The sequence below is a fragment of the Bacillus rossius genome, chromosome 1, assembly GCF_032445375.1.
Source record: "Bacillus rossius redtenbacheri isolate Brsri chromosome 1, Brsri_v3, whole genome shotgun sequence".
Lineage (NCBI taxonomy): Eukaryota > Metazoa > Arthropoda > Insecta > Phasmatodea > Bacillidae > Bacillus > Bacillus rossius.
In genome coordinates this window covers 331,088,836-331,104,962 of record NC_086330.1, presented here as the reverse complement: position 1 = coordinate 331,104,962, position 16,127 = coordinate 331,088,836, and the positions used below count along the sequence as shown (strand labels likewise).

At 36.8% G+C, this 16,127-nt stretch overlaps 1 protein-coding gene across 1 annotated transcript in view; it reads right to left on the bottom strand.

Moving 5' to 3' along the window:
- Positions 1-2,408: 2,408 nt before the first annotated feature.
- The window catches only part of LOC134528045 (carboxypeptidase E-like), a 33,634-nt gene continuing 19,915 nt past the window's right edge, over positions 2,409-16,127 (bottom strand). Inside the window, exons 6-10 of the mRNA XM_063361246.1 lie at positions 10,486-10,622; positions 8,609-8,748; positions 5,680-5,806; positions 4,915-5,075; positions 2,409-2,838 (exon numbers count right to left, since the gene is read on the bottom strand). Of these exons, the coding sequence (XP_063217316.1) occupies positions 2,695-2,838; positions 4,915-5,075; positions 5,680-5,806; positions 8,609-8,748; positions 10,486-10,622 (709 nt within the window). The 3' untranslated portion in view covers positions 2,409-2,694. The remainder of the gene's footprint in view (positions 2,839-4,914; positions 5,076-5,679; positions 5,807-8,608; positions 8,749-10,485; positions 10,623-16,127) is intronic.

Sequence of the window (16,127 nt, the reverse complement as noted above, 5' to 3'; positions counted from 1 at the left end):
TCTGAAAGCCTGGCGACAGTTGAAAATTTATTTTTGCACACAGTCAGCAAACAGTTATTAGTATTTTGTGCATAACAGCTATAAAATCCCAGGAATTCTGAGAATAAATCACAAGATAGGTAACACATTGCCCTTGTTCAAGTAATTTTAATTGTTCTTAAGATATCTTGTGCTGACGTCGGCCGGGGCTTCGCCCTGAGCCTGGACAGGCTCCGCTCCCTTCCTCACTTTTCCCTCCCGGCATTTCACCGCGAACGTGTGTTTGTTTTGAATTGCGCGCCAGGACCTCCCTCATGAGGGCGCTGTAGAAGCAGTGTGACGGCCCCTAATTATGTACCTAATTAATTATTGTAACCTTTTATTTTTAGCCCCAGTGTTTTTATGTTCAAGCCAACGTGCTCTTTTACTTAATTTAATAATATATTCTAGTTTTACAGACGTTGCGCGGACGAATCCGCACGGACCGGAACTTGACCTCAGTTGTGATTCTTTTAAGTCTCACGTTAAGTATTTACAGAAGTGTTAATGGTTTTTAATTAAGAGTATTTATTGTGTTTTGTAATTAAATGATGTGTTTTGTAATTATCTTCACTTTCGCCGGGGCACGAGATCATTAATTAACGCAACGGTTTTTGTACGGCGGAAGTGCGCCATTGCGAGGGTAGCGTCGCCAGTTCCTCTTCAACAGCCATCGAGAGTAGACGCGTCAGCACCCCGGGGGCCGCAATCTTTGTGCATCTGATCAAGTATTTCTGTTTTATAATTTGTTCCTAAATAATTTCAATCTCTAGCCCTCGGGGCCGCTCTCGGTCGGTGGGACGTTTAACTAAATATTTATATAACTCATTACGAGCTTCTTTGTCGCAGTCCACAGGAGACTGATAGCGCATGGCCACATGGTTGGCCCATGCTTTACCTAAGCTGATCCGTGCCCAGGCTTTTTACTGTTTTAATGGAGAACGTGTAGGGAGGCGTGAGTTATGTCATTAAACCTAAATTTTAACTGAGTCGTGAGTTATATTTTACGTAATGAGAATCCAACCTTTGTACGAGAGTGGCGTGCCCGACGCCTAGAGCGGGCCAGGTTTAGTGTAGATCGACATAAGCGAATCAATAGGGCTGGTAACTCGTCCCACATGGGTCACGTCACGCCCTGAGAGAGAGGATCGGCCGGGTCCACGTGCCCATTTCACGTGGTGGCGCCCATATAAACATCTTTCCCCGTGAAGCAGTGGAGAAGATAGTCCTCAGTGCCTACTGTACTGCTGCTGAAATAATTTTTCATAATAAAGAGGAATAGTCTATGAATAAGGATACTATATTCAGTTTTAGATGGGTAACTTCTTTCACAGGGACAGATTCGCAGGACAGAGAACTAGATGACCTTTCTGAGAGTTGGGGGAAGAAGACTCAAACCTAGTCTGTCTTGCGCTTATATTTCAGCGTAGAGTTAATAGCATCCACTGTTGCCAGATTGATACCTCCTAGCTTGTTATTAAAATTTTTATTTAATATGTTGAAATATTTTTTTCAATTTAGTATTTATTTTTCCAAGACCATAAAATTGTGTTCAACAGTATTATTGTAGTTTTATACATTCTGAAAGAAATATATATCTATTTTAAACACCAATTATTATTTCACAGGAAAAACTATATGTAACAGCTGGTCACTATTAATAACAAGACATTCAATTAATTATGCACTTTGGTCACACACAGCCAAAATTTGTAATAAAACATTTTATGGAAAAAACTGTTTAAAACAGGATGGCATCATGCGTCACATTTTCTTAAATAAATATATTCAGGTGACGCTTGATTAAATACAAAAATGAAGTGTTTATACAAAATTTTCATTCCAAATTTTTCATTTAATTGTAAATTTGTTTTTAAAACTTTTGTACTCTTGACTACATCTGGCAACAGAGTACACCAAAACAAGAACAGCGCTAATAGCAGATATTGTACTTTGAAAAAAGAGTAAATGCCCATCAAAATGCACAGTGCAATCTAAGGGTGAGATTTACTATAGGATCTCACATTTCCCATCAAATTCTTCTTTGTAGATTCCTGCCAGTGTTAAGTTGACTGTGAGGCAACCAATAGTGTAAATTTAATTATTTTGCTGTAATGTGTGCAAGGTGTAAATAAAATAATGGAATAATTTATTAGTTAATGATTAAATACTTGCAGTTATAAAATTTGTATGCTACCTTCTCAATGTAATATTTTGTTATTGTTCTAGTGTACACAACTATCATCTTAGTATTACTTTGTGTTATTATATCGTTCTCTCTCTACTATGACATAACACCTTCCAGAAGGTGGTAAATCTATTAAAAAAAATTTAATTTCTACCTTACCACAAAGGACCAAACAGAATTTTTTTAGTTTAAAAAACCAAAATGTACTATTCATATTTATTAAACTACAATTCACACAGGGTTTTAAGTACAAATAAATTAATTGTCTTGTGCTCTGTAAATCCGATTAAATGATAAAGACATTTCTTAAAGTTATTAGAATACTGTATTCATTCACTGTATCTTAACTTAAGCCTTTTTTTTTTTTTTTTGACTGTGTGGATATGAAAATTCTTGTGTCCAAAAATATGTACGACTATAACTGCATCTTCTACTCGTACTCTTCCTTTCCCCGAGTGGTCGTGATAGGAGCGGAGACGCCGGCACGTCTAGTGCCGCGTCCTGTGGTCCATTGATCGCTTGTACACCCGGTACGCCCACTTCTTGCGCAAGGTGTTGACCAGCTTGTCCTGCAGGACATCCGCGTACGGCTCCTCGTAGTCCGGGCCTTCTTCGTCTGGCAGCGGTGCCATCTGCAAGGCACAAGTCACAGTCTCACTCTCACGCCTCTCACGCAACCAGCCAATCTATGTTTGGAAGTGAAACTAACTTATTTTACAGCCATAGAATAAGTTGAGTCATTGATGTCGTTAGAGCATAATTTAAAAAATAAAAGTGGGGTGGGGGGGGGGGGTTAACGCTCGGAGCAATTAAAGGAGTGTCATACAACTACCTAGTTTTTCATCCATGTTTGTTACAATTGTAAACCTCCATTGTGTACGATACTGGATAAAAAAAACAGGTGATGGTAGTAACACACTTTCATTCATTCATACACACTCACATACCTGTGAAATCTCCTGCAGCCTTGTGCACTTGTTTAAAATATATGTGTGTATCCTTGAAATTTCTTAACACCTTGTACCCATTAAGTTTTACTTGTACAGTGCATAGTGCCCATGCAAACTTTATTTTTAAGTCGTGGAGGAAAAAAAATGCACAAGTCAAGATTGGAAGGTTCCATTGCTCTTAACAGCTAGGAGCTGGATCATTTCACTGCCCAATGGACACACAACACTAGCTCTCCCATTCCCAGATAGCCTCCAGTGTGTGTAAAGCATGCTAACTCGCTGAGAGGCAGCATGAAGTTGGTTTAGTACACAGATTTTTTTTTTTTTTCATTTGAAGGCACGGTCTTGTACCCCATGTAGATTTTTTTTTATTACTTGTATTTAAAGGCTATGCATTTTTTAAATGATAGCTCAATACCTCCCTTGCATTTGTTCTGCAACAAATATTTTCTACAGAGTTCACTTAGTGTTTTGTCACGAGTGTAAAAAAGACGTCCAAGTCTTAAATCACTCGCGCACCTCTTTACACTCGTGATATTTCATTAAGTGAATATCTGTTGAAAATATATGTGGCAGAACGACAAAAGCAAGGGAGAATTCGAGTTAAAATTTTATAAGAAGCCCTTAAATACAAGTAATGGCCATAAAATCAAAATAATTGACATATATGTGAGTCCCAGCTTTAACTCTATGCCACTTGTGGCAAGCACCCTCAGAGAAAATTAAAGCTAAGGAGCTACAAATGGAACAATACCAATATTTCTCGTTGCGTAGGAACATGTTGGCAAGACCCAATTCTTTCCATCAAAATAATAATAGAGGTTTGTGGGTGGTGACTGCTGGTTAGCTTAAAAAAATGATTTTGCATCGTAGCCAAAAATCAATTTTTTTTAGAGTAATATCCCCATACAGCACACAAGAGTTTTAGATACAATTCTGGAATATGACTTTACATTATTGGAACATTGTAAAGTTCCTGTTAGAAATAAAAATACTTATTTGGACACAACATTTAATTCCGTATAATATCACAAATTTTTGTTCGCCATTATAAAACCAGACTAGATAACCCTACTTCAAGCCAGAAGAGAAAACAAAAACATGCTTCAGCTTGTGAATAGTTCCACCCAAAACAAACAGCTGGTGTATAATTCATGATTTCAACACCCATTAGATTATAGAAATGTATTGCAAACACCGTCATGGGTTCTGTTTTAAAATGGTCATTCACGTGAAAAGTAAACCAGCAAATCTCATATCTAATGCCTGTTCTACAATGACACGGGAATGGAGATGGATCACGTAAACATAGATGGATCTCACGGAACGAAGTATCTACAATGGCACTCATGTGGACTCATACCTGCACATATTAGCTCGGTAATGCTTGGCTCTTTCATTTACGTAACTCAGTGCAACCAATAGAAGCAAGGTATTAAGCCATGGTGGTAGCTTTTTTTTTTTACTTAAAAATATATTAACAATTGTTTCAAGCTCAAGCATATCTATTGTTCTATCTTTACTATAAATTTAAATACTCAAGTAAATTTTTTTCTTCAATTAAATTAATTTTTCGTAATCGTGAAGTTACATCTAATTGGTTGCAGTTTGATAAGATTCCGTGCATTTTAGTAGCGACAGACTGATAGTGAAATGTAGGGCCGACTCTTCAGTTTCAACCATCTCCATGTCGCCGTAGACCAGGCCTAGCGATAAGTGCCGTGCAATGAGGTTGGCTCGTCGCGGGGTCGAACTCACCAGCATGCTGGCCGGCTGCAGCTCGAAGTCCAGTCGTGCTGCCTCCTCGTGAGGGTTGTTGACGACTGTCACCCTGTGGCTCTCCGGCCGGTAGTCGTCTCTGTACGCCGTCACTACATACTCTCCCGGCGTCAGCAGGCGCCAGTAGTCCCCGTCGTGAACTGCACATCAGCACGAAAAGTAACGGGATTTGAAAGTGGTCTGGTTAACATGTAAAGGTTCTGGAAACGATCACTAAAACCATAAATTTTAACCTTAAATACGGTGTAGCCTAAAATTTTCTTAAGGAACGACAAAATTTTCTTACCCTTCATAGAAAATATCCATGGGTATCATTAAAATAATTTGGATTTTGAAATAAGTTACTTTTTAGGCTTATCGGAAAAACTGGGTTTTACCAATTTTGAAACGGTATATTAAAAATAATTTTATAACAAAGATAACACATAAAAGTTTTATTTAAAACTACGCCATATGATTAAGTGCTCTAGTTCATGCTAAAATCATGAGCGAAAACAAGAGTTTATAGAATCATAATAATTTAGGATGCTAGGGAAGGATCTATCTTGGCCACATTTATTGAGTGAGATTTCAGAAAGAAAATTTTTTTTAAATAAACTAGGGGCAGCCATACTGAGCCCAACTTGAGACTAGGAACTGCGAGTGCAACGCGTATTTTTGCTATCTTCTTCAGTGTTCTAATAAATATTTTACAAAAATCCTTGCAGAAGTCTTTTTCTTGCAGCTCAGTTGGCTTTGACTTACCTGAAGTGACATCGTGCTGTATGTCGTCATCTCTACCGTCCGTTACGTTCTTGACGTGTATCACGGCGTTGGCGATCGGTTTGCCTGTCTGGGCGTCTCTGACCTGCCCCTTCACTCCTATGTGAGCCTATCGTAATCAATCAATACAATCAATTGTTAAGCACCAACAATAGTTGCAGTGGGCCAGCCAACATCATTACATGGTAACAATTGATCACTCATGAAGTGAGCAGCTTAAATTCTTTATAAAGCTGCTGATAACATCAAATTGCAATACAATTTCCACTGGCTAAAATGTGCTTGGTTTCAGATATCACCTTTAAGAACAGTATACTATGGTTTTGAAAGTCACTGCAATAACACAGAGTGTATGCAAATGAAGACAGAAAATCTTGTCCTTAGCTCAGTGTGCAATATAATTACAGACATATTCATGCTGCGTTTATTTCGGCCACGTAGGAAAATAAAAAAATTGTTCGGATTAATTTCAGTTATGCTTAAGCTCAATTATAAGTCTGTAACCTCACATTTCTTTTTGTACAGTGGAATCTCGCTAATCTGATCTAATTGAAGTCAAGACCTGTTAGGATTACCATATTTTCGGATTAGTCAAAACACTGCAGTAATGCAATAGCATGTAGTAAAATACATCTCTATAAGTGTTTGGTTATCATGTAACATCACCTATAACCTTTCTACAATTACGAAATTACTAATATGATGACAATTGGGTCAAAATTTAGATAATAAAATTTTAAAATACAAGAATTTAAGTTTTTATTCAAATACTTTTACCCTTAACTTGTTTGGACTAGCCGGATTTTCGGAATAACGAGGTAAAATTAGCAGGATTCTACTGTAGTATGTGACAATAATTGTACCAAATTTGTTTAGCAATTCTATGTTTAAATATACTGGTTTTTATCATACTTTTGGTAATAACATTTTACTATCTATTAAATTAGTGATGAAATGGATAGCTGTTTGACCAGATATCAGACGCCAGATAGCCTGATATTCTGCTAAACATTGCCAATTGGCGCATTGTAACGAGCAAGCTCACGTAGGTGGTGCACAAATTATTGGGTGGACTGATGAATTAGGTCTTTTCGTTCACGAGCAAAGTTAGGAAGTGTTTCATTGACTTGTTGAATTGACTGCAAAACAAAATCGTTTGTGGTTATTAAAAAAACATGCTGTTGAAGTTTGAGGTTATTGTAAAAGTATATTTTAATATAATTCTAAACCGATTTAGTGACAAAAAATGATATTTGTAAAGAAAAGATATCTTTTTAAGGGAATATTTTGATATAAACAATGACGATCAAAAGTTTTCTGTTTGTTATGCAATGTTAAAATTTCTCATGGCAGAGAAGGAAAAAAAAAAAGCATGTATGTACCAAAAAAATTGGACTTATCTTTTCTCTTTAGTAGCAGGTACGTACATAATATGAAAAAAATATATGATTCAAGAATATTTTCTAACATTATTGGTGTAAATTTTATATGCTTTTATAGAAAATATAGTTTTTGAATAAACTTCTGACTCACCCATACAATACGATAACAACAAAATCATTTACAGAGTTTTTATTTTTAATCACTTTTCGTAAGGCAATTTCTTAGCAGAGTTTTGTTGACAGTATTCTATGTTTCTAGGTACTTCTGCCATAAAAAATCACAAAAACAAAACATCCAGACAAATTCCGTACACTGAATAAAGATTCAACCGCTGTCGTATCTACTACATTGCCTTTAGCCATACCGGGGACAAGTTCGTCTTCAGTATTGGCAAAAAAACAATTCAGACAGAATCATTCGAAAGGAAGTTGCTTTGGGACGTAAATGTCGCAAAAGCCAAGATATTTAATAGCAAAAATGATTGCACTAGACAATGAACCATTATCCAAAGTAGAAAGAACCGAATTCACCAGACTCCTAGAACAAGCTTGACCCCGCTACAAATTGCCAAGCACCCTGCAGCAGCATGTACAGTGAAAGACTTTTCTGAAGCTGGCTGTGTCTATGAAGACAAATGAAACCGTTTGTTGCCTCTTAATGCAGATAAATTGGTATGCATTCACTGTAATTTGCCCGTAGTGCTGTATGAGTAGTAACTTCTTTGTTGCAAAATGAAAATATGTTGATTATATTAAGTACTTAAACTTTATATTTAGTATTTTTCTTTTATATCCAGAATCCGGCAGGATACTCACTCATGATCTGGAATTTGGCCAGATGGTAAATTTAGGCCGGATACCGGATAGTTACCGAATATCCATTTAATTACTAATTATAACTACTGCTCTATTTGTTGCCTAATGTGAATGACAAATGTGATGTCATTATAGTATCACATATTGTAATATTCTGTACAAAATTAGGAGGATGTCTATTTTTCTTCTTATCTCCCTCGTATGTAGATTAATTTAAATTTACCAGAACTACTGTTGAATGGAACATTTTGTTTAGCTTCTCCTTTTTCCCCCTTTAAGTCTCCCAAGACCATTTTACTTAATGCAGCGTTACTGTAGTAAATGACGGCTATCAAAATATACATTTTTTTATGTATCTCAAAATATAAAAAATACTTATAATGATTAATTAAATACCTCTAAGTTAAAGTTATCTTTTTGGTAATTTTTATAAAGGTTTTTATTGACTATTTGAGCTTTAACTTGTGCTTATAATGTTTTAAACTAATTGTATGCCGAAAACCTAAAGTAATATATACAAACAAACAGAACATGATTCCGAAGCTAATGGATGTAGAGACACACGTTGGGATGCCGATGCATCCCTTGGGAGAATTCGGAAGCAACGGAAAGATACCCGCGTCCACTACGATGCACTTCCAGTGGATTCTTTAGCCAAGGGATCCATTAGGCTGGTATTCAGATGCTGCTATGATAAGAAGTCTTGCACCCACCTGCCAAATGTAGTGAAGCAAGGCGTCTTTGTTGTTCTCCCACTCCTCCTGCAGAGTGTTCCCCGCCGGGTACTTGTCGCAGCCCAGCTCCAGCGTGATCTCAAAGTCGTTGGACGACAGGTAGTTGAAGTCCTGCATTCCTGCAAGCAGCCAGCTCCACGTTCAACACTGCAAGGCTGTCTACTAGAGCTGTAGCAAACCGTATGTATTCGGTACTGAGTAACGGGTGTGCCATCCAGTAACGAGTAACGAAACGTTACACACGAATGCATTTCGTTACTCGAATTTTTCGTATGTTTTACGCATGCGCTCACATATTCGAGGAATTTACGTTACAAAGAACGATGTTTGTTTATTAATAAGTAAAGTATAATTTGGAAATTCGTCGTCCAAGTTTTTTACTGTTTATTAAAGATATTGTGTGTGTAGACAAAGTTTGAGATTGGAACAGAAACAACATAAGAAAGTATTTTTTACAAATTAGAAATATGTATGTTTTTGTTTTTTATTACCGCGTATTTCCACGTTTTTTTTGTTCTTATCTTAAAAGAGATAATATGATAAAGCCGCTCTAATGAGATTTACTTGTTTCTTGGTTAACAAAATCTGTTAACTATCAAATATTTGTTTATATTCTATTTATTATTATTTACGCCACGTCATACTGTACGCGTACGCAATACGACTCAATTCGTTGCTGCAACATAACATAGCATGTTATGCGGTATCAGAAGTAACGAGTACTAATTGTTATAGTAATGAATACATACGGGTACACTTTTTTTCGTTACTTTTACACCTCTACTGTCTACAATGACACGGTAGCGGAGACGGATCCCACGGAACAAAGTATTTACAATGGAACGTACGCTGACATGTACCCGTACGGACTAGACCAGCTCTGCAACGCTCAGGTCTTGTTTGCGTTACTCTGTGCAACCAATAGAAGCCAAGTATCAAGTATTTGGATGTGGTGGTAGCCATGTTTGTTTACGTTTTAAACACTTTTAAAATTGTGTGAAGTACATGCATGACTAGCTTTCTATCGTTACTCTTTAGATTATTTTTTATTATATACATAAATCCTGATGGTGTTATGTTCTCAGAGTTCAAAATTGTATTAAATTAAATTGATTATTTGTAACAGTGAAATTTAATCTCTCTGGTTGCAGGCCACCTCTGGAATCCTACAAATTTTTGCCCATGCAGGCAGCATTATAAAAACCTTTCAAAAACCCTGATAAAAAATATTTACTAATAAATGTAGTAGTTTTTACATAGAACTAAAAGTTTTACTTTACATGCAAAGATATTTCACCAGTAAGATTTTTCATCAGGAACTATTGCAACACTGACACACATGTGATTAATTATTCTTTTCATCCTTATACAAATGTCTTTACTCGAGCATTCTGTTTGAAACACTTTGATCTATCGCAAATACAAATGCATGCTGTGTGTTTTAAAGTAGTATTGTAAAAGGATACAAGTCAACTTAATTAATATAACCGAAAAAGAAGAAAAGTTTCACCCTTCCCAAGAATTCTTATTTTATGTAGTTTGAATTGTTCTTTTAAAGTGAGTTACATGTGCGATTGAAACATTTTAAAATTCACGTACATTGGTAACATTTACCTTAGATATATGCGTTTAGAACAATTTACTTCCTCAACATAGGAACCCCTCACTGAGGGAGCCGCCCAACCTGTGCTTGCAAAACTGTAACAGTGAAAGGTGAATGATAAAACGTAATTCCGCAGGCCCCCTGGGAACACTACAGATTTTCGCCCCGTTCCACCTTACGGGCTTAACTCAAAATTATAAACACCTTTGTTTGCAGATAGTTGAGCAGAGGTGCTGGAGCTGATAGCACTCACCCCCTTGCACACTGTACCAAGCCGCCCCGTTGGTGATGCCGCCCTGCTTGCCGAAGTTGTAGCCGTCGTAGCCGCAGCCAGCCCGGTTGGGGTCCGACATGGTCTTGTGCAGCTTCGCGTACGACTGGGCCAGGTGCCTGCAACAGACACAGACTCGTGTAACCCATCCCGCCGCACGAGACTGGAAGCAGACTCCCGCTTCGCCCTCACACCAGCTCTGTGGCAGCCAGAAGACTGGTTTTGGTTCGTCCACGAGTATAAAAATGCAGTTACTGTATGAATTCTCCTCAAAGTAGGTAGAAATTTTTTTTTATTTAGTATGTACCATTTTACATACAGTTTCAAGAATAATTTTTCTGAAAGGCAATCACACATGTTTTGGTAAAAATTTAGACACACTACTAAATGCTTTTTATGGTAAAGACACTTATTATTAGAGGCAAAATTGTATGGTAAATAGTGATAAAACAAACAACAACGAAATTGAAGTCAATACATTACAAAACACTGAAAATGGAAGTCAATAACCTGCATAACTACCTAGATGTAAAACAAAATGCAGCAAAATTCACATTACATAATTTTGTCCGTTAAAATATGGAATTAATTTAATAAATCTTTAGGTTAGGCTATTATTAAAAGCCTTAAATATAATGTACTAAATAAACTAATTTATTTTTTTCATTTTTTTTAAGTGAATTAAATTAAAACAGTCTACAGCTTATACATCCAGACATGGCTAAAGACCTACAGAGACAAATTTTATTTTGGTTATTTGACATTGCATTTTTTTATTCATATTTATAGAATCAAAATAATAAGACTGTAACAAAAAAATAAAATTTAAATTAATTTAAATTGGAAAATATGTTGAACTTTTCTTTTGTTCTTTTGAACTAAGAAACATTACAGAAGAATATTGAATGTTCAGTTGCAGAATTTAACTTATTCCTATCAATATATGTAGTATTGTTTTATGTACACATTTTAAGTGTCTTACTGCGGATATTTGTAGCAGTAAATCAACGTCATTGTGCTTAAGATTTTCTTATTATTACATATGTTTATTCTTCTATTATTATAATGATGAAATTCAATATTTTTAATGATGAACTTTGCATTATTATAACACCATAAAATCTTGGCTCTACTAATTATGACTGAGATTCCATAGCAGTGAAAAGTAACAGTTTGCAAATGTGTTTTTATTTTAACTCTAGTAATTTTATTATCACACTCAGTGCCGGTCCTATCAAAATTTTTAGGTGGTGCGAGATCTAAAAATGGCGCCTCTCTAAATAAAAAAAAATTGTTAAACTGGTTGCTTAATTTTCCACCAAAAAAAGCAGCCGCCTCAGATTATTAAGCCGAATTACTGCTGTCTAAAATGTCAAATCTTAGAAATGTTCGTTTGACCAGTTTGTGCGATTACCTATATGTGATAGATGTAGTGGACAAATGACAAATAATAATAATAAATATAATGATTGTCAACTTTAATTTATTCTATGTTCCATGCAAACATTAATCAAAAAGTATGTAGACATGTAGTAAAAATATTAAAAAAATACCTAGATAATCACTTTTCTAGCTTCAGCACTTGCAAATTTTTTTATCAAGTCAGAATAATTCAACTTTTGGGCAATAGCATTTTCTATAGACAAAATTCTTTCCTGACACATAGTAGACCGTAGGTAGGTTTTTATAAGTTTTAATTTACTGAAACTTCGTTCTCCTTTGGCAACAGTTATAGGCACAGTTAGCAAGATACGAAGCACTGTCCATACATTCGGGAAAATATCTTGCCAATCATTTTTTTTTATAAGTCGAAGTACTTTTATTGGCTCTCCTGACTGAAGATCTCTTAGTAATGGGTTCAGGCTCAAGTTTTTCAACCAATTCATGACCAGATATGTCACACTTTTCTCCATCGGTTAAAGTGATTTGCAATTCAGCACAGGCTTTTTCCAACATGGATTTTTCTGGAATTATTTTAATGTCGTATAAAAGTGACCATGTATCATTGAATTTTGACAGTTGTTGAAAACGTGTAACCAATGTATTCTCAATTGTGTCTATCATCGGGTAAAAAACGTTCATTTTATATAATTCCTCCCAATCAGTTGGTGTTTCATCTAAGGCTTTGTATTCAAATAACAGTTTTTTTCTTCGCGATCGGACTGCCTTAAAAACTTGGTTTATTTCGGCTAGAGACGCTATTTCTTTAGCTGTAATTAGAGTTGAGGAAAAGCTACGGTACTCTTTCACGAATTCCGAACAGTTTTTCAGTAATTGCGATGCATTTGGTAAGTCTATAGTTTCAGAGTGCATAGCTTTACTTACAATGTTTACTTGAAACAATATATCATACCAAGCCACCATTGTAATAATGAACTCAAATTGCTCCATATTCTGAATAAGCGACAATGCCTCTGATGCTGCAACTGAGTCATTAGTTTCTTCATGAAGATTTTGAAGGGCTTCACGAACTGAAGTGTAGTTAAAGCGAACAGCAGCAAGACTAGAAACTCTACTCTCCCAGCGAGTTCCGCAAACTTTTTTTTAATGATAATCCGTCTATGTGCTTGGATATCACTTCCCATCGTTTGGTTGATCCAGAGAAGAAAACAAATAGTCTTTGGAGAAATCCAAATAAAGAAATAGATTTAACGGAACTTTTGGCTGCATCTGCTATCACCAAATTCAAGCTGGGGCAGCCACATGGATTAAAAAATGCCCGAGGATATAGGTTTAAAATTCTGGTTTGTACACCTTTGTTCACTCCTATCATATTCGCTCCATTATCGTAGCCTTGACCTCTACAATCGTTTATGTCTAAATCAAATTCTTGTACAATCGAATCAAGAAAGAGGCCAGCGAGTTCTGCTCCCGAAGAGTCACTTACTGGCTTGTAAGCAACAAACACTCTCGCACTTCCACTTCTTCTTCATTAACGTCAACGAACCGGAATGTTAGTGACATTTGTTCAATGTGGCTTACATCAGGAGTGCAGTCCATAATGATGGAGAAGTATTTAGCTGACTTTACCATATTCACTATATTATTTCGAACTTCACTTCCAAGTAAGCCAATTAATTCGTTTTGAATGCATTTGCTGAAATAGTGGACATTAGTCTCTTTGTTTACAACATGGCGGAGGTGCTCCATAATCACATTGTCAAATTTTCCTAATAATTGCACCAAACCCAAGAAGTTGCCATTATTAGGGGTGTATAATGTTTCAGAGCTCCCTCTAAACGCCAAATTATTGCCTGCCAAGAAGAACACTATCGACACCATTCTTTCGAGGATAGCAACCCATCTCGATTTCTCATCTTCAATCTGTTTTTGTAATTGTTTGTCTATCCCGCTACAGTTCTTCAACCTAATCGATGCTTGTATCCAACTGTTCAAAGCACGTCGGTGATCTGAGGATGTTTCGTGTGTTTTGAGACGCGTTGATAAGTGCCGCCAGTCGTCAAATCCTTCTTTTCCCAAATTAGAGCTGGGGTTTGTGTTGAGTAAACGACAGCAAAAACAATATACTTTATCTGCAGATTTAGAGTACACGAGCCATCTTCTTTTAAAAATCTCCCCATTTGGCATTACTTTTTCAAAATGCGAATTTGAAAAATGACGGCTGTCACAATTCTTGGGTAATTTTCGTTGTTCATTTCATTACAAACAGGGCCTCGAAGAAGGATTTAATCTTTTGTTGCAGAGTCAATAATAAGCGGCCATTTTGAAATATCATCTAGTTTTCTCTCTTTAAAAGATGATGATAACGATTCATCTGTTACAACTTCTTCTGTAATATTTTGAGATGCAGATGAGGTTCCAGGAACAGCTAATTCTTCTTGAAAATGGTGCTGTGTATCTTCAAGATCAGAACTTTTTTCAAGCGGGTCTTCTTCTATTGCTTGTTGATATTGAAGTTCTGGTGATGAAGGGTCAGATAACTTTTCGACTCTCAAAAATTTTGATAGCAAATTTGCAGATTTTTCAGTTTCGGCTTGCTTTATCCGTTTCCTTTTTAAGTTTTGTGCACCAGACAATTTTTTTGAAGACTGTGACATGTTTTTTAATCTGTAAAAGACACATTTAACCATCACTCGTTACATACATGATATCAGGAAATCAGTGACATAGAATAGGACATACTTGATTTAAAGATTCGTATGTTAACATTTAAATAAGTTAAGATTCTTATCGGAAAAGAACTGTACTAAAATAACGGAGATAATTTCAGAACGATTGTGAACGTTTAGAACAAGTAAACGTTAATAACATTTCAATGCAATGTATATGTATGGAAATTAAGTGTCGCCAACGTCTTTATGTATTTCTTATTCGTTAAAACAAACATCGCCGAACATGCACGAAGACGCCATATTTACAAAACTTTGGATACATTGCTGATAATATGCGATTAATCGGTATCCGCATCTGTGCTCCTCTACTAGAAAGGAACTTATATAAACAATACTTACCTACTTCTGTTTTCTATTAAGAATTCTTCTGTAATAATCTAACGACACATGCACTGTTCAACACAGATATACACTCGCGCATGTTTGAACGACTTGGCAATTCAATAGACAATGCTTGCCTAGCGAAACAAGTGACGGACGAAAGTTAACCCCGCGCCCCATTTGCCCCTAATGAACGACTGGAAATTGGAAGACTCAGGCGCCAAGCAGTTCAAGTAACGGGCGGATGAAGCGCCACTGTAAACTGTGGGACACAGGATGTAAATAAACAATTGCTAGTAATGTAATACGAATGAACCACGTTAAAAGAGCTGGCGTACACATAATCATTATTAATTTGGATTCATTCAATTTGGAGATCTGACACCGTGACTTAGGAGGGCGGGTACCTCAATTCGTCCATTTTCCCGTGAGACCGATCATCACCGTCGTTCGTCTCATGTGTCGGTTGATTTTGGCGCCCCTCCCTTGATGGCGCCCGGTGCGGTCGCACCGCTTGCACCGCCCTAGGACCGGCCCTGATCACACTTGCTTTAATGCTATTTGGTTAATTGAGGAAGTAGCGGGAGTAAGATTACGAACTAAACTTAACCTAATCTTAAAGTTAAAAATGCTATGTACACACCCCTTGCTCTACCCAGGATTTGAACCCAAAACGCAACAGTGCCTGAGGTGGCGCTTCAACCAGATGCGCTTCAGAGACTGTCCGCAGCATGTGGAAGTGATTGCGGATAACCCATGTGGAACAGGAGCGCATGAAGAATTTAATTTGCGGGGGGGGAGGGGGGGGGGGCGCAAAACCACTGTGCCCACTGTTTGCTTTCAAATTCTTTCCTTTTGTTGGTGGGGTTAATAGATTTTCATAAATTTTTTTAGGATTTTAGGGAATAAGGGATGTACATGTCCCCCTATCCCTCCCTAATTTGTTTGGAATGAATGGCTGGCAGTGCTGCGTTGGTGCTTCCCTGCAACTTGCTGCCACTGTTGGGAGGCCAATTGTCGAGAGGACGTACATGTTTGTGTGAAGCTCCACGCGATTAGACCATGCTGTCTCCTCCTCCCCTGAATGCTTGATTTCAGTTTCACTCGGACCTAACATATTTCAACGTCTCGTCTGCATCTCGAGGTCATTTTGAGACAACACACGAGCAC